Here is a 21391-nt window from a genome sequence, read left to right on the forward strand (position 1 = left end):
GATAACAGCGTCTGCTAAATGACTAAAATGTAAAATGTACTGTACGTCATTGTATGTCATTAAAGCATGAGGCCCTCATAATCCCTGTAGAGCTACTAACTAGCATCAGACATTGCCTTAGTTAGAATGTAGGCTAAGTCAACTATTACACCTTTAAAACATTAACACACACTGTATACATACACAGCACACTCGGTAACGTCAGGGAGGATATGAGATTAGAGATTGCCCAGGTCACACTGCAATCTGCTGTTACCTCTACTCCCTCTGCCACCAAGCACGGCAGGCAGGCAGGAACACACACACTCTCTCAACTTCCAATAGTGACAGGGAGCTTTGCATTGACAACGCACATTAAAACTAGTGCCAGATAATGACTGGCGCACAATCCTTATCACAATAATACTTCTCTAACCCATCATAATCCAAAACTGACTAAATATTCTGTTGTTTTATTGTGATTTCATTGAAATATTGAAAAACTATATTTTTCCAGTATCAAAATGTATGTAAATAAAAAATAAATGTAATGTATTTAAATGTATGCCATTTTTAAACAGCAATAGCAAGTGAACTAGCTGGAGGGAGCCTACTGCAGCTCCCTCCCTCGAATGGCTTGTCCCCTGAAAATGATTCAAAATTAAAGAGGGTTTATGCTATGAACATCCCGCACAGTTTAGTATGGAGGTTTTAATCATGCAGGGAAGGTGCACAAACAATCTTTGAAATAGTAATTGTATGCATCAGGATAAAGTCTGGTTTATGTGCTGACAGTACAATAAGAAAGGACAGCTGTATATCACTATGCCTAATTTGTCTTAGTGTGAATGAAAAAGGGTATGCTTTTAACATGTGCCAAGGCGCAACATTAATGTGATTTAAGAGGACAGGGTATAATGTGATTTACTAGTGCTTAAACCAAGTGATTACCTATGCACAAGCGCTAGGGAGAAGTAGGCCTCCATTGAGCAAGTATGTGGCTTAGCACTAAGTACAACTTTGGTTAGAGGTCACATTTACATGAACCCAAAAGTGTCATTTAAAAAATGTGGAAATTGCCTTTTAAGTATTCAAACAAGATTGTGCAGATTGTCAAGGCACAGTGGTTATTTTGAGTGAATTAAACCTTGTACAATAGGGCCTAGGCTACTTGGCAGAACTGAATCATGGGAAATGGTAGAGTAATTTCCTTTACGGAAGAGAGCTGTGTGTACGCTCGCTCAAGGACGTTAGCAGCCTGACAGGGACGACACTAACAGATGCATCGCCTGTTTCCTGACATCTGCATAACATCTCACACGAACTCTTTGAAATACATTGGAATAATCTCTTGCACTTTTAGAACTTTGATTAAAAGTTAATGAGCTCACCCTGGGGGGGAAATGCATGGCACCCTTGGTATTCCTGTGATGCATAGACCTCCCTAAACCAAATATTCCCATGTGTTAGTGGTGTTGTAGTGGTTTAGCGGATAGACTAATAGACTCATAAGTCGGTGGGGGAGGCAGGCCTTAGAGTTAGTGTTGGTCAGTAGTCCTTTGAGTTCAGGATGAGTTTCAAGCATGTTAATCCTGTTCAAGAGAATGTCCACTCACTGTTTGGTTTGCTGCTGCCAAGCACAATCTTAATTGAGAAAGTACAACAAAGTTTCAACCATAATAGTATTTGTCAGGTACTAGGCCCACTGTAGACCAGACCTGATAAAGACCATTGCAATACCTGTATTTTCTATAGGCCTCCTATGCCATGTTTAGATGTGGGCAAATTCTGGCTTTCTATCCTCTGTTAGTGTCCTTGATATCTCCACATGCTTACTGAAGCTTAGGTCACAAGCGCCAGGGCTTTTCTTTGGGTCAACTTAGTGACCAGGCCTGTGTGTTTGCAGAAATGAGGTGTCAATAGTGATGAGAACGTGACATTGTAAGGACCTCATTCGGGAACAGGTTACCTAATTCAAGAGGCAGCTCATGGAAAAGTTATGTTTACACTGACACTAATGTGCAGCATAGCATAGGCCATAGCTCAAATAAAATAAAATGTATTAATAAAGCCATTTTTACATCAGGTAGAATCAAGAATTCCTCAGGGCACCTGTCTAGGCCCCTTACTTTTTTCAATCTTTACTAATGACATGCCACTGGCTTTGAGTAAAGCCAGTGTGTCTATGTATGCGGATGACTCAACACTATACATGTCAGCTACTACAGCGAGTGAAATTACAAAACACTTAACAAAGAGTTGCAGTTAGTTTCAGAGTGGGTGGCAAGGAATAAGTTAGTCCTAAATATTTCAATAAAACGAAAAGCATTGTATTTAGGACAAATCATTCACTAAACCCTAAACCTCAACTAAATCTTGTAATGAATAATGTGGAAATTGAGCAAGTTGAGTGGACTAAACTGCTTGGAGTAACCCTGGATTGTATACTGTCATGGTCAAAACATGTTGATGGAACAGTAGCTAAGATGGGGAGAAGTCTGTCCATAATTAAGCACTGCTCTACCTTCTTAAAACACTATCAACAGTCCAGTCGTGTGGTCAGGTTCCACAAAGAGGGACTTGGGAAAATTACAATTGGCTCAGAACAGAGCAGCATGTCTGGCCCTTAAATGTATACGGAGAGCTAACATTAATAATATGCATGTCAATCTCTCATGGCTCAAAGTAGAGGAGAGATTGACTTCATCACTACTTGTTTTTGTAAGAAGTATTGACATGCTGAATGCACCAAGCTGTCTGTTTAAACTACTAGCACACAGCTCGGACACCCATGCATACACCACAAGACATGCCACCTGAGGTCTCTTCACAAACCCAAAGTCCAGAGCAGACTATGGGAGGCGTACAGTGCTACACAGAGCCATGGCTACATGGAACTCTATTCCATATCAGGTAACTGATGCAAGCAGTAGAATCAGATTTAAAAGACATACCTTATGGAACAGCGGGGACTGTGAAGAGACACACACAGGCACAGACACATGATAACATACACACCCTACACACACGTACACATGCATTTTGTATTGTAGATATGTGGTAGTAGAGTAGTGGCCTGAGGGCACACACTTAATATGTTGTGAAAGGTGTTATGAAATGTAATGTCATGTAATATTTTCAATTAAATATAATTGCCTTAATGTTGCTGGACCCCAGGAAGAGTAGCTGCTGCCTTGGCAGCAGCTAATGGGGATCCTTAATAAATACAAATACAGAAGTGCTTATACAGAAACCCAGCATAAAATCTCAAACAGCAAGCAATGTAGATGTAGAAGCATGGTGGCTAGGAAAAACTCACTAGAAAGGCAGCAACCTAGGAAGAAACCTAGAGAGGAACCAGGCTCTTACGGGTGGCCAGTCCTCTTCTGGCTGTGCCGGGAGGAGATTATAAGAGTACATGGCCATTAAGGCCAGATCGTTCTTCAAGATGTTCAAACGTTCATAGATGACCAGCAGGGTTAAATAATAATCACAGTGGTTGTGTAAATGTCAGTTGGCTTTTCATAGCCGAGCCCTCAGAGGTCGAGACAGCAGGTGAGAGAGAGAGAGAGAGAGAGTCGGAAACAGCAGGTCTGGGACAGGGTAGCACGTCTGGTGAACAGGTTAGGGTCAGGTCAGGGAGGGAGGACAATTTTACACTTCTCAAATTGTTAACTGACATCCAAATGTAATTCATCATCATAATGCATTTATTAACCTGTTTTACATCATTCAATATAACATAGAAACTAATCTTGTTGGAATCCTTTTCTGAGGTTGGACTTTCAATTCCACACTTCAAATGTAAATTTGGAACAACCGCATACTTTTATTCCAGGGGAATTCCAAAGCACCTCAGTACTACAGTTTATTGGCTACAGTATCTTGGTTTCATAATGCATTAATTAGCTCACAAGTTACATCCATGTGCTCACATTGGGCTGGTTGTCCTAATGTATAGGCTATAATACCATCCGTAAGATATTTATTTTTGTATCTCCACTTCAACTATTACATTTACATCTAATGAAATATAAAATTAATAATGTGATGAGTAGATTCAATAATAATAATTACATATAACTCACTCATTATTTACAAAAAATACAGTTCTGAATAAGCCTAGGCCTCCAAAATGGAAGACAGAGTGCCATATGAACTAAAGTTGGCCTATCATTGAAAAAGGGGAATGAGTAAATATACTATATTTTGGTAATTGTCTAGGGAATTACATTAAAGATCACTTGTAGGACGAGGTGTAAACAATGTGTAGACATTAGGCCCAATTTACCTTTGTCTTTGCTTGTTCATTTGTCCAGCTGTGACCACCAGATTATCTTCATAATAATAAAATAAGTGCACATAAAAGTGGTCTTATAAATAGGACAACACTTTTTGCTGGCCTGCAAAACCTGACATCCATCAAACATATTTGAAATGCAAAGACTAGGATAGCAACGAAACCGCACAGCCAAAACACACGCTCCCCATCACATTCTTCGCGATCAAAAGGGGTGGAGTGCTTGTGGGAAACAATGACCAAAACTATAGATCCTACGGCCCTGTCACAGAAATACAGTAATTGTATTGATCAGGGTATCTTCAGCCATCCCATCATCGATACCTCTACTCGCGGTACACTGGGCGTGTTTATTGCCTGTCACAAATGCTCACAGAATGAGAATGCCTAGGATTGGTAGAGCTGTAAAGCTGTGGCGCATAGTGATATTTTGTCGCTCCCTATTGGCCATTATTGATGTCAGTCAAAGCTTTTAGCCGCTTAGTGACAGATGAAAAAAACAAAAACAATCTGTGCAAGCAGCCATCTTGAGTACAGTCCGCACTGGAAGAAGGAATGAGAATTATATCGACTGGAGTCGCTCAAGGAAAACCTCAACATGAAACCAAGAATACTCGACGAAAGAGACTAGCTACATCTAAAGGATTTCTTTAGATTATTTAGCTTGTTCGCCTTTTCGTGTGTGCCACACGCCTTATTGCGTTATTTTCATGTTGTGGACAAACATAGAACGTTTGGAATCAACACAGCCTTCGGGAGAATCCTTGGCTAATGTTTTCTCCAGTGTTAACTTTCCTTCGGATTGATCGCACGTGATGTGGGAAAAGAGGAATGTTGTTTAGATGGAGCACGCTACCTGGAACAATTTTACAAGCATTTATCTTGGTCATTAAATTGTAATTACGCAAACTCGACTCATTGCATTAGAGCTATAACTAGTGAGGTAACCAGTAAGCAATTTTGGCAATCTTAAACTTATGCGAGCCATAGCAGTCCTGCTGAAAGGTTATCGCTTGCTAGCTATCTAGTCAGACAGTTGCAACAAAGTAACAGTTTGTGATTATTTTTGCTAGGAGCTACTCTAGGCGATACAGTGATTCTAAAATGCGACAATGTTGCATTATTGTGTACGGAATGGATACACCATGCAGCAAGTGCACTAACCAGTAGCCAGACAAGCTATTCGTCGGTGTATTTTTTTTTGGCCAGTAACTTTCTACTGTAGTTAGATCCATTCAAGACAAGTTATATATATATATACATCTCCATATGATGCAAGCCATGTCACATTCCACAAGAATACAATAAACATCAAGGACTCTGATGTGGATATTTTAATGCAAACGTTTCTGTGACCCTACTCCATGTTGCTGGCATTGCAGCTCTTTCATTCAGTCAATCATCCGATGCATTTGCTGTAAAAAGGTACTCTGATAGGTTGGACGCTAATCCCTAAAATTTGTGACACCCGGATTTAATCGAAATAAAGGATTTGACATTTGATCGAAAATGGGAGCAGCAACGAAACTGGCATTCGGCGTCTTTCTCATCTCATTTTCCTCAGGTGGGTATTAGATAGGAAACTGTCTTCAAATATCGACAAGTGATCACATTTCCAGGCATGCAATAGTCAGAATATCTTCATACGCATCGATATCACATTGTAGGTCTATGATAATGTTATAGTTTATCCTATTTCGTGCATGACAGAGCCTAGGCTACTGTCCTTGTTTTGTGTTCTTAGTGCTGCGGGTCATATGATGCGGGAACGCGATTGAATGTACAGTATCGCTCTTGAAACAGGACAGCTTTTTGAATGGAACTGACTGTACACGATGTCCACTATTATATTATGTTTAGGTCTATGTTCATCTTCTATACAACCATAGCCATCTGTCTAGCCACTATAGCGAGATAAAATGGAAAGGGAGGTTATGTGGAGGGAGGAGGCAACGTCTGTATCAGATTGTGAGCAGCTAGTGGTATATATAATGCATACGTGCAATGATTAATGCAATGTGTGCTTTGCATGCTATGTCAAAATTGCTATATATTTTATGTCAACCTGGACTCAGGGGTAGACGTAACATAGTAAATGTAAGACCGGGACACAATCATTAGTATGATATGTTACATTTTGTATGATATGTATTGATTTGGGGATGTCCATCATCAATTTCGTATGATATGTTACAAATTACAATTCAAATGATATGTTACGAATTGGAATTCGTACAATATTTTACGAATTGCAATTTGTACAATATGTTACAAATATGACTTATGACATGTTACGAATTCCAATTTGTTGTGGCTAATATTAGCTAGGTGGCTAATGCTAACGTTAGCTGGATAGCTAACGTTAGCTAGGGTAGGGGTTAGGGTTAGGAGTTAGGTTAATGGGTTAGGGTTAGCTATCATGCTAAGTAATTGCAAAGTAGCTAAAAAGTAGTAAGTAGTTGCTAATTAGCTAAAATGCTAAAGTTGTCTGTGATGAGATTTGAACACGCAACCTGATGCTAGATGTTTGCATTATACGCCCACCCATCCAACCCGACCAACAAGCCTACTTTAGTTTTTGCCCTTTGCCCTAACCTTTTCATGCATGAGTTCCAAATATCTCTAACGGTCGCCCCAGCATAAGTTTTTTTATGCCTGTGATGTCAGAATGCACTCACTGTTCCAAAATATGACTGTTACGCAACAGGACAGTTAACCGAAGTTGTCCTCAAACTAAGGCACACTGCCTGCTAATTATCTATATCTATATGTTTCAACTTTTAATTTAAAATGATTTTCTAACAAGTTTTATTTGCTAACAACAGTTTGAATTTAGGTGTGTTCCGCCTCCTCATTAATTCACATAGAAGTTGCCCATTTCACTGTTGCGGACAATTTACGTTTAAGGCATTACTGAGCTGGACAAACTTCTCTCTTCGACTAGAGCCCAAGTACAAACTTTTTCCTCCCTGGCACATTTTCCGGCTGGCGTCCGCATTGCCTTCACTACTAATAACAACTTCGGACATGTGTGCATTCCAATCAAAGTAAGTGCCTTATTACATTATCATTATAGTTTCTGTATATCGTGTTGTCGTTTCTACTGTAGCACACCGTATGGATGGAGCATAATGTATTTACGGTTTTATTCACGTTTTCAAGTACTGGTGACAAATCATGCATTCCGATTCTTGCATAGATTGTAATGGACACATATGACGTGTGTAAAATACTTTTTTGAAGGTTGTGCTGATTATGATGAGCTAATGCTAAGCTAATTGCCAGCTATGTGTGGCACCATGTTTGTTGACATCATACAATTCATTCTGGTTGTCACGTAAACATCTGTCAGACCAAAGATGTTATAACAAAACGAGGTGAAGGGATGGTTCACTCGTCTTTCGAGTAAAGTTCCGGAAGTGAATGGTGGAAGTGAATGATGGTAGATGACACACCCCCTTCAACATGCATATTGCAAACAGACCCAACTCATCTTGTAACCTCTTATCTTTGGTTGACATGAAAAAACAAACATGGCGGCACGCACAAACTACCCATAGATTTTTCTGAAAGTGTTTTACTAAATTATTTTGATCACTGGTGAGGTCACCCGTGATGTGATGAATTGTAAATAGTAATTGCTATTAGCTAACTCATATTATGGTTTCTGTCAGCCGAGAGTTAGCTAAATATGACCGCATGTGTTAGGTCACTCTTTCCTCAGTTGGCGCTATGTCTAATGTAGCCTACATTTTCCGGTTTGGATGAGAATTGTGTTGTGCTATCTCTACTTCTGTGAATGTCTGAACATTGCATCCCAAAATAAACTGCTCACATTGAGGACATAACGTTGTAAAGACTGTGTTTGTGCAAAATCTTTCTGTGAAAAAACAGTATGGCCAGCTCAAACGCTGACTGTTGCGTCAATCGTAACTGGACGTTCTAAATAAGTGTTCTAATCACAGCGCTTTGCGCGAACGCTGCAGGAACCACTGTAGAATGATCACACCCGTGTGTTCGTACGTGTCAAAGGGTTAAGTAACCTGTATCATGTAACCATACCAAACGTAACATATCATAGTAATTTGAGTGTCCCAGATTTACATTTACTATGTTATGTGTAGTCTATGAGACCAGGCTTTTTATGCAGGAAGATTCTTAATGTGAGTATCCCTCCACTAGATTATTTTAGTATTTCTGTGATGTAAGAACAGAACATCTGATGAGGCTATATTTGACCCTATTTTGGTTGTTGATGTTTCAGTATAGGTTTGCATATGATGTGATTCTGAACTGGGCTCTGAAATCACAGTTGTATTGCCTGGATATTTACTTGTGTAGATGGGCACAGGCAACTGCCAAAATAAAGGAAACACTTGAGTAAATGAGGGATAGAAAGTGTATTGAAAGCAGCTGCTTCCACACAGGTGTGGTTCCTGATGAGATTAAGCAATTAACATCCCATCATGCTTAGGTTCATGTATAAAAATGTGCCCAGTTGCCCATTATTTTGGCTACCATGGCTAGAAGAGATCTCAGTGAATTTGAAAGAGGGGTCTCAAAGGAGCATAGGGGGTTTAAAGGGTGTGTTTCAGTCACCAGATCTCAACCCAATTGAAGACTTATGGGAGATTCTGGAGCGGCGTGTGAGACAACGTTTTCCACCACCATCAACAAAACACCAAATGATTGAATTTCTCAAGAAAGAAAGGTGTCGCATCCCTCCAATAGAGTTCCAGACACTTGTAGAATCTATGCCAAGGCGCATTGAAGTTATTCTGGCGGCTCGTGGTGGCCGAGCGCCCAATTAAGACACTTTTTGTTGGTGTTTAGTTTATTTTGGCAGTTACCTGTACATTCTGATACATTCATGCATAGCTACTGTATGGCATGTTATTTGCCTATCATTATGCAAAAGCCTATATAATGGTCTGTTGTACAGTAGTATTCGCTATTTTGTTTTCTTTAACTGAACAACAACACAGATACTTATTTCTTTTCGGTACATTCCAAAGAAAGCAGTTAGCTGGACAAAAAGGAAGTTGGTCTCTTGTTTAAAATATTGCTTGTTGGCACTCAAGGATTCTGTATGTGTGTGTGTGTGTGTGTGTGGCGGTTTTGTTTGAAACAAGGCACATGCTGCTGGCATCTGCCCTGAGAGACATATGTGCTTATCACTCTGCACTCTACAAAAGCCCCTTTGCACAGAGCAGAGGGAGGTGGGGGGCAAAGACTCAAGTCATCTCCTGAGTCAAAGCTTCATTTACTTAGCATTAGGCAGAGTGCAGTTTGTGCATAGTAAACAGGGCCCAGCTAGGCCACATAACAGATGAGTTTGAACTAAAGCAATCTACTCGCTTTTCCTGAATGGGTTTCCCCCAATTAGGACTTTGACCTCAACAGAGGGTAAATGTCAGTTACACAAACACCTCACCTCAATGCTACTTGATCCGCACATAGCACACCGTCTTGCCGGAGCTATGTTGATGTTATTTTGAGGAAGTAGCAAGTTTCATTGCTCGATTACCTGGGTCGTTCTGCAGGTTGCAGATAGAAATATCAGAATAGAGCAGCTGACATCTGTTCTGTTCTACATAATATAGGCCTATTCCTATCTGAACACTCCACAACACTGTGTCCTACTGAACACAGCCCTACAGTATAACGCTAGCGGTTTGGAATTTTGGTGGCCTGTTGATAGGAAGGCCCTCTGCAAAGGTTGTGGCACGGACAGATTGCTTGTGCTAAGGAGACCATAGCTGGGTGGGTGCCTGGAGCAAGGTTAATTACACTCCCCCTTAATCTGTTGAAACTAGTTGTAAATTTGATTGGAGGGAAGGAAAATAAAGTCTGCTGGGTTGTTGTCACACTTTCAAAGAAACTCTCTTGTCTGTTGAATTACATTTTAAGTTACCAATTTCTCAGAATTGCACACATGCTTTTTCTTCTTTTTCTCACTTTCTCTCTCTTTCTCTTGCTCTCTCTCTTTATATAGTTAGGCCTATGTCTCTCTCACACACACACACACACATCATGAAATACACCAACTAGACTATGGTGTGTTAAGTCATGATGCATGTTCAAAGGATTGCCGGGCCATGTTTATGGGGAGCCAATCTGCGTCTCAAATGGCACCCTATTCCCTATGTGGTGCACTATTTTTGACCTGGTCAAAAGTAGTGCACTATAGACAGTGAGGGAAATAAGTATTTGATCCCCTGCTGATTTTGTACGTCTGCCCACTGACAAAGAAATTATCAGTCTATAATTTTAATGGTAGGTTTATTTGAACAGTGAGAGACAGAATAACAACAAAAAAATCCAGAAAAAGCATGTCAAAAATGTTATAAATTGATTTGCATTTTAATGAGGGAAATAAGTATTTGACCCCCTCTCAATCAGAAAGATTTCTGGCTCCCAGGTGTCTTTTATACAGGTAACGAGCTGAGATTAGGAGCACTCCCTTTAAGAGTGTGCTCCTAATCTCAGCTTGTTACCTGTATAAAAGACACCTGTCCACAGAAGCAATCAATCAATCAGATTCCAAACTCTCCACCATGGCCAAGACAAAAAAGCTCTCCAAGGATGTCAGGGACAAGATTGTAGACCTACACAAGGCTGGAATGGGCTACAAGACCATCGCCAAGCAGCTTGGTGAGAAGGTGACAACGGTTGGTGCCATTATTCGCAAATGGAAGAAACACAAAATAACTGTCAATCTCCCTCGGCCTGGGGCTCCATGCAACATCTCACCTCGTGGAGTTGCAATGATCATGAGAACGGTGAGGAATCAGCCCAGAACTACACGGGAGGATCTTGTCAATGATCTCAAGGCAGCTGGGACCATGGTCGCCAAGAAAACAATTGGTAACACACTACGCCGTGAAGGACTGAAATCCTGCAGCGCCCGCAAGGTCCCCCTGCTCAAGAAAGCACATATACAGGCCCGTCTGAAGTTTGCCAATGAACATCTGAATGATTCAGAGGAGAACTGGGTGAAAGTGTTGTGGTCAGATGAGACCAAAATCGAGCTCTTTGGCATCAACGCAACTCACCGTGTTTGGAGGAGGAGGAATGCTGCCTATGACCCCAAGAACACCATCCCCACCGTCAAACATGGAGGTGAAAACATTATGCTTTGGGGGTGTTTTTCTGCTAAGGGGACAGGACAACTTCACTGCATCAAAGGGACGATGGACGGGGCCATGTACCGTCAAATCTTGGGTGAGAACCTCCTTCCCTCAGCCAGGGCATTGAAAATGGGTTGTGGATCGGTATTCCAGCATGACAATGACCCAAAACACACAGCCAAGGAAACAAAGGAGTGGCTCAAGAAGAAGCACATTAAGGTCCTGGAGTGGCCTAGCCAGTCTCCAGACCTTAATCCCATAGAAAATCTGTGGAGGGAGCTGAAGGTTTGAGTTGCCAAACGTCAGCCTCAAACTTAATGACTTGGAGAAGATCTGCAAAGAGGAGTGGGACAAAATCCCTCCTGAGATGTGTGTAAACCTGGTGGCCAACTACAAGAAACGTCTGACCTCTGTGATTGCCAACAAGAGTTTTGCCACCAAGTACTAAGTCATGTTTTGCAGAGGGGTCAAATACATATTTCCCTCATTAAAATGCAAATCAATTTATAACATTTTTGATTTCTTTTTTGTTATTCTGTCTCTCACTGTTCAAATAAACCTACCATTAAAATTATAGACTGATCATGTCTTCGTCAGTGGGCAAACGTACAAAATCAGCAGGGGATGAAATACTTTTTTCCCTCACTGTAAGGAATTGGGTGCCATTTGATACAGAGTCCAGGGTTCTCTCTGCTCATCATCCCCAGCATAGTAACGCTCATCCAGACAACTCAGTAGGAGATCATTAGAGAGGAACACCACTTTTGTCAACAAATTTTTTTTATGTGGTGGAGGATAATACACACAGCATCCATACTGATCGCTGTTTGGATGGAAAGCCCTAATGCATTTGTTGAACCCCTCACTTAGGCCTATAGGGATTAGGGTGATATGTACATTGTAGCCTATAGGGGATTAGGGTGTGTTGTTTCCCTTTGGGGCTCAACATATGTTCTTATCTGTCAGTGGTACATCAAATAGGTTGTTGTTAATCTTTGGTAAAAACACAATTGGTATTTAAGGGGTTGGCTATGTTTTGTCATAGAGAAGTTGTTATCCTCTTTGTTCTCCTGATGTAGGCCTAGACCTAGCAGACTTCAACACATTTAGGCTTACCCAACCAAACTCTATGCACCATTGCGCCAACAACCAAGCAACGGGTATAGAAATTGAACTGGTTGTTATATTCTGAAGTGCTGTGACCAGCGTGTTTTTCTATGCAGAAAAGGCCAATTTCACTCATAGGCTTCCACTGCTTCATATGTAAATGTTATTCTGGATTGTACAACAAAAGCCCCAAAATCCCACCCTCTCCTCTATCTTGAATTTTAAGCAGTTCCTCTCTTCGACTACAATTATCGCATTAGGCTACCCTTAGTGGCTCTTACAAGAGGGGGCCCTCAAAAGAGCGCAGTTAAAATGTGTACTACTCATTACCAAAAGTTATTTGGTCACATTAGGCAAAAATACCCCTCATTAAGACGGCCTAACCTTGCATCCTGAGCAGGGGACTGGAGCAGCACACCATTCCATTTATTGTTGCCTCCAAGCAAATGATCAAACAATGGTCACCACCCAGAAACAAGCTACAGTAGAGACAAGCTACGTTAGAGACTAGCGACAGTAGAGACTAGCTGCAGTAGAAACAAGCTAAGGCCTCCTTAAGGTAGAGTTGAAACTGGTCTTCACAAAGATTCTGGGCATAAGACATACAGTTGAAGTCGGAAGTTTACATACACCTTAGCCAAATACATTTCAACTCAGTTTTTCACAATTCCTGACATTTAATCCTAGTAAAAAATCCCTGTCTTATGTCAGAATAATAGTAGAGAGAATTATTTATTTCAGATTTTATTTCTTTCATCACAATCCCAGTGGGTCAGAAGTTTACATACACTCAATTAGTATTTGGTAGCATTGCCTTTAAATTGTTTAACTTTGGTCAAATGTTTTGGGTAGCCTTCCACAAGCTTCCCACAATAAGTTGGGTGAATTTTGGCCCATTCCTCCTGACAGAGCTGGTCTAACTGAGTCAGGTTTGTAGGCCTCCTTGCTCACACACACTATTTCAGTTCTGCCTACACATTTTCTATAGGATTGAGGTCAGGGCTTTGTGATGGCCACTCCAATACCTTGACTTTGTTGTCCTTAAGCCATTTTGCCACAACTTTGGAAGTATGCTTGGGGTCATTCCCCTTTTTCCTCCAAACATAACGATGGTCATTATGGCCAAACAGTTCTATTTTTGTTTCATCAGACCAGAGGACATTTCTCCAAAAAGTACGATCTTTGTCCCCATATGCAGTTGCAAACTGTAGTCTGGCTTTTCTATAGCGGTTTTGGAGCAGTGGCTTCTTCCTTGCTGAGCGGCCTTTCAGGCTATGACGATATAGGACTTGTTTTACTGTGGATATAGATACTTTTGTACCTGTTTCCTCCAGCATCTTCACACGGTCCTTTGCTGTTGTTCTGGGATTGATTTGTACTTTTCGCACCAAAGTACGTTCATCTCTAGGAGACAGAACGCGTCTCCTTCCTGAGCGGTATGACGGCTGCGTGGTCCCATGGTGTTTATACTTGCGTACTATTGTTTGTACAGATGAACGTGGTACCTTCAGGCATTTGGAAATTGCTCCCAAGGATGAACCAGACTTGTGGAGGTGTACAATTTTTTTACTGAGGTCTTGGCTGATTTCTTTTGATTTTCCCATGATGTCAGGATCAGAAGCTTCTAAAGCCATGACATCATTTTCTGGAATTTTCCAAGCTGTTCAAAGGCGGAGTCAACTTAGTGTACGTAAACTTCTGACCCACTGGAATTGTGATACAGTGAATTATAAGTGAAATAATCTGTCTGTAAACAATTGTTGGAAAAATTACTTGTGTCATGCACAAAGTAGATGTCCTAACCGACTTGCCAAAACTATAGTTTGTTAACAAGGAATTTGTGAAGTGGTTGAAAAACGAGTTTTTATGACTCCAACCTAAGTGTATGTAAACTTCCGACTTCAACTGTATCTATGTTTGAAAAATTCTGGTAACTTTCCCCAAATTCCCAGGTTTTCCAGAAATCCTGGATAGATAATTCCCGGAATTGGGATGGAATAAACAGGAAATCTGGAATTCTCCAACCAGGATATCTGGAAAATTTGGGAAAGTTTCAAGAACTTTGCAACCCTACACATACCATATTTGTCAGTCTCCCCTTAGTGTCCCCCTCTGTAGGGTGATATTAGGTTGCCCGCCCCCCCCCCCCCGCATCTTTCTACCCTTTACTGTCAGGTGTAACTCTGTGTACTGCACTGTACCTCACCTTAATTACAAAAATATATTTCTACCCACACGTGCTCGCTATCCAAATATAATATCTATGTGAACTGCTTCAACATGATTCAATAATGGCTCTCTGATGGAAGTTTGTCTGCCTCCGTATCACATATACCAGCAGAGAGCCCCCATCTTGCGGTCAGATAGTTTCCTGGGGTTTGTTTGCTCTCTCCTTTTTCTCAGAGTTTTAAAACTCTATTTAACAATACCCCATATATCAGGTTGTGATCTACAAAAGGGATGCTTGTCTGACAAAAGACCTGGCCTCTCAGTCAACAAAACTAACCACCATCCCACTCGTAGCTTGCTAAAGAGTTGCCATAACAAATAGCAGACAGCGGTACGGGACGGTTTGTTTGTTGTTTCTTCAGATCATTATCAGAACACTTGCAGTGTGCTCTGTGGGACAGCGCTCGCTCGATGCAATCGACTGCGGATTTCACAAACGAAAAAGGTGCAAGGATGACTATTCTACAACTGGTTTGTTGACCTTTCTTTTAACACAGGTTCCATAACCGGATCAATACTTTGACCTCAAATTGGATCATCAGATTTTTTTTTATTATCGTGTAGTGCTCACTGAGGTGGATTACAGTAACCAAGATGGTGTTGCAGGCCATAGCACTGTGCTTGTATGAATTATGTACATTCACCAGTTGTAGCTGTGAAGTCAAGATTGTTCACTTTAAAGGGCAAACTATTTGGAAATCATACAATGCCTTGTTTCCCCATGGTTTGCTCCTGTTGTTCCTCGTGTCAGAGAGAACATTCTGTTCTCGTCTGTACTTAGAATAGAGAATAAGGCCCTAAGGAGCATGGAATTTAAAGCACTCATCAGACTCAACCTGCAGCCCCCATGGTACACACTGGGACCAAATGTGACACAACAGTTGGAGATACACAGGGAAGTGTTCTATGGGGAATTGCTTTATGGGTTGGCGTTCCAGGCTCAATTCACAAGAGGGTGTTTGATGTGACTCAAACTTAACTTTAGGGCACTTAACTCTGTGTACCCTATGGACACTCAGCCATAGGCTACATGGAGTTCCACTGCACTGGAGTAGCAATCACAGTCAATCGTTATGCTAGTAATTAGCCCACCAACAAGTATGAAAGTGTCAAAGGGGTACGTACCCCAAACCCCCATTATCAGCTGTCAGACTTTAGCGTCCTTCCCTGTGTGTGTGATGTCTGAGACACCTTTAATAACAACAGGGCGCTGTTTTGAAAGGCCTCCAAAACCAAGCACAATAATACACACACAGAGTCAAAGAGACACACACTTGAACTCACACACACACACACACAACTGCATATCCTGGAAATGTGGATCCACAGAATATACACAGAAAGATACAAAAAATAGTCTGACTTGAATAGACGGAAAAGATCCCCCTCTCGGAAAACAAATGGCCCATTCAAAACCCCATGTTGTCCTAATGTTGTTCATCAGACACAAAGAATGCAGGCCCATTCATTCATACTGTAAAACAGCTAAACACAGTGATGAAGTCAGATCCCTTAATCCTGGCTGGAATGTCCGTCCAGCTCCGGCAGCCTCATGGGTCTCAGCACCAGTTTGCTGCTTATCTGCAAAAAGTGTGACGTTATATGCTCTAAAAAAGATCAGGGGGAAACAATCACATTTTCACCTGAAAACAGTCCTGTTTTGTTACAGTTTACTTTGAGAAAAGCTATTTGCTCCCTCGTTTGTTCGCAGGAGTAACAATTAGGCCTAAATGTTCAAAAATGAGCTGAGTGCTTTTCATGCAAATGTCATGATATTAACTGAAACTTAGCTTGGGTGAAGAAAGAATGCACAACTACTACACAGACTTGTAGCCTACTTGTTTGGGTTTCTGAACTATTAGTACTCTACTAAGAACACTTTGAGGACTCTCACCCCTGTAGTGTCACGAGTCGTTCCACCAATTCGGTCCCTTTTGAGATCTGTAACTTGGTGGGGGGGGGGGACTTTAGATTTGACCTAATTTTAACATTCTGTCATAAAGAGCACGTTAAACTTAATTTAAAAAACATGTTTTCCCATCTCAAGAGTTTAAATTTAAAAAATATTATAAATAGTGCCTATTAAGTGCCAAATAAAGTAACAGGGTTGACCGTAACAGGGTTGACCGTAACAGGGTTGACCGTAACAGGGTTGACCGTAACAGGGTTGACCGTAACCGGGTTGACTGGTACAGGGTTGACCGTAACAGGGTTGACAATTTCATCTTAAATCAGCCTTTAATCCCCTTTTGACAGGGGAAATGGAAGCTTGTTGTGTGCAACAGGGAGGGGCAATTGAATGCAAGCTTCACAAAATAATGAAATGATTAAAACATTTCTAGTCTGTCTGTCAATGGATAACAGGGTTGACATATATTGCCATGGGGCAGAGAGAACAGTTTTAAAGCTACAATATGTAACTTTTTGGGCAACCGACCAAATTTACCTATAAATGTGAGTTATAGATCTGTCATTCTCATTGAAAGCAAGCCTACGAAGTGGTAGATCTGTTCTATGTGCGCTATTTCTATACTTTCCATTCTTAAGTTTCATTTTTGCGACTTTTACTTTCGGTTTTGTACACTAGCTTCAAACAGCTGAAAATACAATATTTTTGCATATTGGAAAATATATTTCACAGCAGTTTAGATGGTACAATGTTTCTCTACACAATGACTCCTTGTTTTGTCACAAACTGAAATTAGGCGAACTATTAGAATTTTAGCAACCAGAAAATGTGATTTCTACATAGTGTACCATTTAAAAGTTAGTTTCCTGCAATTCTACACATTTTGCCATGGGGCTGAGAGAAAATGTGCAGTTTTAAAGCTAATTTTCTGCAATTATACACATTTGGCATATGCCTTGTTCTTATGCTATCTGAGTGACTCAAACATTAAAGCACTGCTAAATGCATGTAGGGGAAACACTGTGTAAAATGCTTTTTAAATTAAATATTGGTGTTGCACAATTTCTACTTAAAATATCAGGGGACTCAAAAGGCACTGATTTAGTTGAACAACCCACATAGCCTAGGCCTAATTTTATAGTTGATGAAGTGATCAAAGCCATAAGATGTCATCCATTGGAATGGTACAGTATGTGCTATGTGCAGCAATTTGATTTCAATAGTTGATTGAACTTGTATGTGTGGATCTCTGAATACAAGCTACAGTGGGGAAAAAAAGTATTTAGTCAGCCACCAATTGTGCAAGTTCTCCCACTTAAAAAGATGAGAGAGGCCTGTAATTTTCATCATAGGTACACGTCAACTATGACAGACAAAATGAGAATTATTTTTCCAGAAAATCACATTGTAGGATTTTTAATGAATTTATTTGCAAATTGTGTTGGAAAATAAGTATTTGGTCAATAACAAAAGTTTCTCAATACTTTGTTATATACCCTTTGTTGGCAATGACACAGGTCAAACGTTTTCTGTAAGTCTTCACAAGGTTTTCACACACTGTTGCTGGTATTTTGGCCCATTCCTCCATGCAAATCTCCTCTAGAGCAGTGATGTTTTGGGGCTGTCGCTGGGCAACACGGACTTTCAACTCCGTCCAAAGATTTTCTATGGGGTTGAGATCTGGAGACTGGCTAGGCCACTCCAGGACCTTGAAATGCTTCTTATGAAGCCACTCCTTTGTTGCCCGGGCGGTGTGTTTGGGATCATTGTCATGCTGAAAGACCCAGCCACGTTTCATCTTCAATGCCCTTGCTGATGGAAGGAGGTTTTCACTCAAAATCTCATGATACATGGCCCCATTCATTCTTTCCTTTACACGGATCAGTCGTCCTGGTCCCTTTGCAGAAAAACAGCCCCAATGCATGATGTTTCCACCCCCATGCTTCACAGTAGGTATGGTGTTCTTTGGATGCAACTCAGCATTCTTTGTCCTCCAAACACGACGAGTTGAGTTTTTACCAAAAAGTTATATTTTGGTTTCATCTGACCATATGACATTCTCCCAATCCTCTTCTGGATCATCCAAATGCACTCTAGCAAACTTCAGATGGGCCTGGACATGTACTGTCTTAAGCAGGGGGACACGTCTGGCACTGCAGGATTTGAGTCCCTGGCGGCGTAGTGTGTTACTGATGGTAGGCTTTGTTACTTTGGTCCCAGCTCTCTGCAGGTCATTCACTAGGTCCCCCCGTGTGGTTCTGGGATTTTTGCTCACCGTTCTTGTGATCATTTTGACTCCACGGGGTGAGATCTTGCGTGGAGCCCCAGATCGAGGGAGATTATCAGTGGTCTTGTATGTCTTCCATTTCCTAATAATTGCTCCCACAGTTGATTTCTTCAAACCAAGCTGCTTAGCTATTGCAGATTCAGTCTTCCCAGCCTGGTGCAGGTCTATAATTTTGTTTCTGGTGTCCTTTGACAGCTCTTTGGTCTTGGCCATAGTGGAGTTTGGAGTGTGACTGTTTGAGGTTGTGGACAGGTGTCTTTTATACTGATAACAAGTTCAAACAGGTGCCATTAATACAGGTAACGAGTGGAGGACAGAGGAGCCTCTTAAAGAAGAAGTTACAGGTCTGTGAGAGCCAGAAATCTTGCTTGTTTGTAGGTGACCAAATACTTATTTTCCACCATAACTTGCAAATAAATTCATAAAAAATCCTACAATGTGATTTTCTGGAGAAAAAAAATCTCAATTTGTCTGTCATAGTTGACGTGTACCTATGATGAAAATTACAGGCCTCTCATCTTTTTAAGTGGGAGAACTTGCACAATTGGTGGCTGACTAAATACTTTTTTCCCCCACTGTATATTTATAATTGCACTTGTTTCACGTCTATGGGGGAGTGCCTGTCTCGCCCTGGCTCTGGGGACTCTTATATGTTGAGCCAGGGTGTGGAGTTTCTATGTGTTATTTTCTGTGTTCTAGTTCGTGTTTTCTATGTTGGCCAGGGTGGTTCCCAATCAGAGGCAGCTGATTCTCGTTGTCTCTGATTGGGAACCATACTTAGGCAGCCTTTTGGCACTTTTGTTTTGTGGGATCTTGTTCCGTATGGTTTTGTTATTTAACCTAGGACTTCACGTATCGTTTGTTGTTTTTGTTCGCCTTGGTCCGCCGCTTCTTATAACGATTCTTATAACGATCGTGACAGTGCCTGTTGCACCCTGTGGAGATGGAGCACAAGAGAAAGTGTCTTTGCTCCCCCTTTGGCATGTTTTCAAATCACATACCCCTCCCACTTAATCCTGGTTGCCCGGCCTGCGCTGGACTGGACAAGATAATCAGAGGAGTTTGCCACAGACAGGCTTGATGAGCTGGCAAAGTGTTTTTTTTAAGCCATCTTGGTTGTGCCACTAAATCTAAGGAAAATGCCTACAGTATGGCTCTTCAGTTGTTTAGAACCAGCACTTGGGCATTTTAATTGCATTACTGTAGTTTTCAGTTAGGGTTTCAAAAGATGATTTAGATATTCTGTCGACCCCCTGTTTGGACCAATGGATTAACCCCTAGTAAACCTGGTGCTTGTGATTCCCAATGCCTCTCTGGGCCAAATATTATGAGGAGTATAGTGGAGACAGAAGGTCCTATGCTGGAGGAAGGTTTAGGCTGAGTCTAGTCAAGCCTATTTGAGATTGTCAAGATGGAATGATGTTTCTGTGTTGGCTCCTAGTCCATACAACATTGTCACAGGTCCTGCCCAATCCAACTATTCCCCAGTAGTCAATAAACAAACTGTGCCTTTTGAACAGTGATTTGTGTTAAGCATCTGGGTAAATTTGCCTGTTTCAATTTGCTGACCCAGATCTGTAATCATGGTATTGGGGCTTCGACGAATGATGTGCATCTTCGGCTGTGCCTTCCTCCTCCTCCACCAGGCGTGGATGTGACAGTAATTCCGGCAGATTCCCTGTAATCCTGATAATGGCGATTTGTGTCTCCGGAACTAATCCCCTGGATTTATTCCCACGAGGGGCAATTAGCAAATTAATTCCCCCCAAAATAATTTTCTTCATCCATGCTGCCACAGACTCCACAGCATCATTTGTTTTTTTTAAAGAGGCATTATGTTGTTATTATTGTAAGGTTTACACTTTTATGAATATTAATTAGGAAAATGGGTCTCTTCTTGGACTAGGGCCATGAGTAACGGAGAAATTGATTTGATGTGTTCAATGTAAGCGAAATGGCCTCATGTGGGCTATTTTGGAATGCATACAGTCAGTTAGGGATGGGCATTTGAAATTATTTAAATATTCAAATAATATCATGATTTTTGGGGGGATAGTAAAAAAAAAAAATGCCACAGTTGTTTTCGGGGTGCTATTCCGGTAGCTTTTGTCAAACAGTAGCCTAGGCTAACAGCAACAGTGAAAGGGAAGTCTGATGTTTGCCATCATATAACTGATTCTGTTTCAATGTTTTCTGGTGAGTGTTTTGCATTTTGTGTCAGGGCTTGTGGAACCTCCGTTGGTGCGCGCCAGTAGGCTAATCGCTGAAGTGGGAAAATAGCATACTGTTGTCAGGGCTGACCGGAGGGCTAAATGCGGTATGATAGTAAAATGCCTTTTCATGTAAAATGCACCCCATAACCTATAGCCCATGAGAGAGAGAACTAGCTTGCAAATAAAACAATCACTTTGTCCGTTCTCAGAACTGTAGGCTACATTTACTGTATGCAA

At 41.1% G+C, this 21391-nt stretch overlaps 1 protein-coding gene across 1 annotated transcript in view; it reads left to right on the forward strand.

Annotated features, from left to right (window-relative positions):
• Nucleotides 1-4811: 4811 nt before the first annotated feature.
• The window catches only part of LOC311143611 (activin receptor type-2A-like), a 45501-nt gene continuing 28921 nt past the window's right edge, over nucleotides 4812-21391 (forward strand). The window contains exon 1 of the mRNA XM_084179465.1: nucleotides 4812-5843. Within this exon, the coding sequence (XP_084035591.1) occupies nucleotides 5789-5843 (55 nt within the window). The 5' untranslated portion in view covers nucleotides 4812-5788. The remainder of the gene's footprint in view (nucleotides 5844-21391) is intronic.

The sequence above is a fragment of the Coregonus lavaretus genome (genome assembly GCF_964263955.1).
Source record: "Coregonus lavaretus genome assembly, chromosome: 16".
Classification (NCBI taxonomy): Eukaryota; Metazoa; Chordata; class Actinopteri; order Salmoniformes; family Salmonidae; genus Coregonus; species Coregonus lavaretus.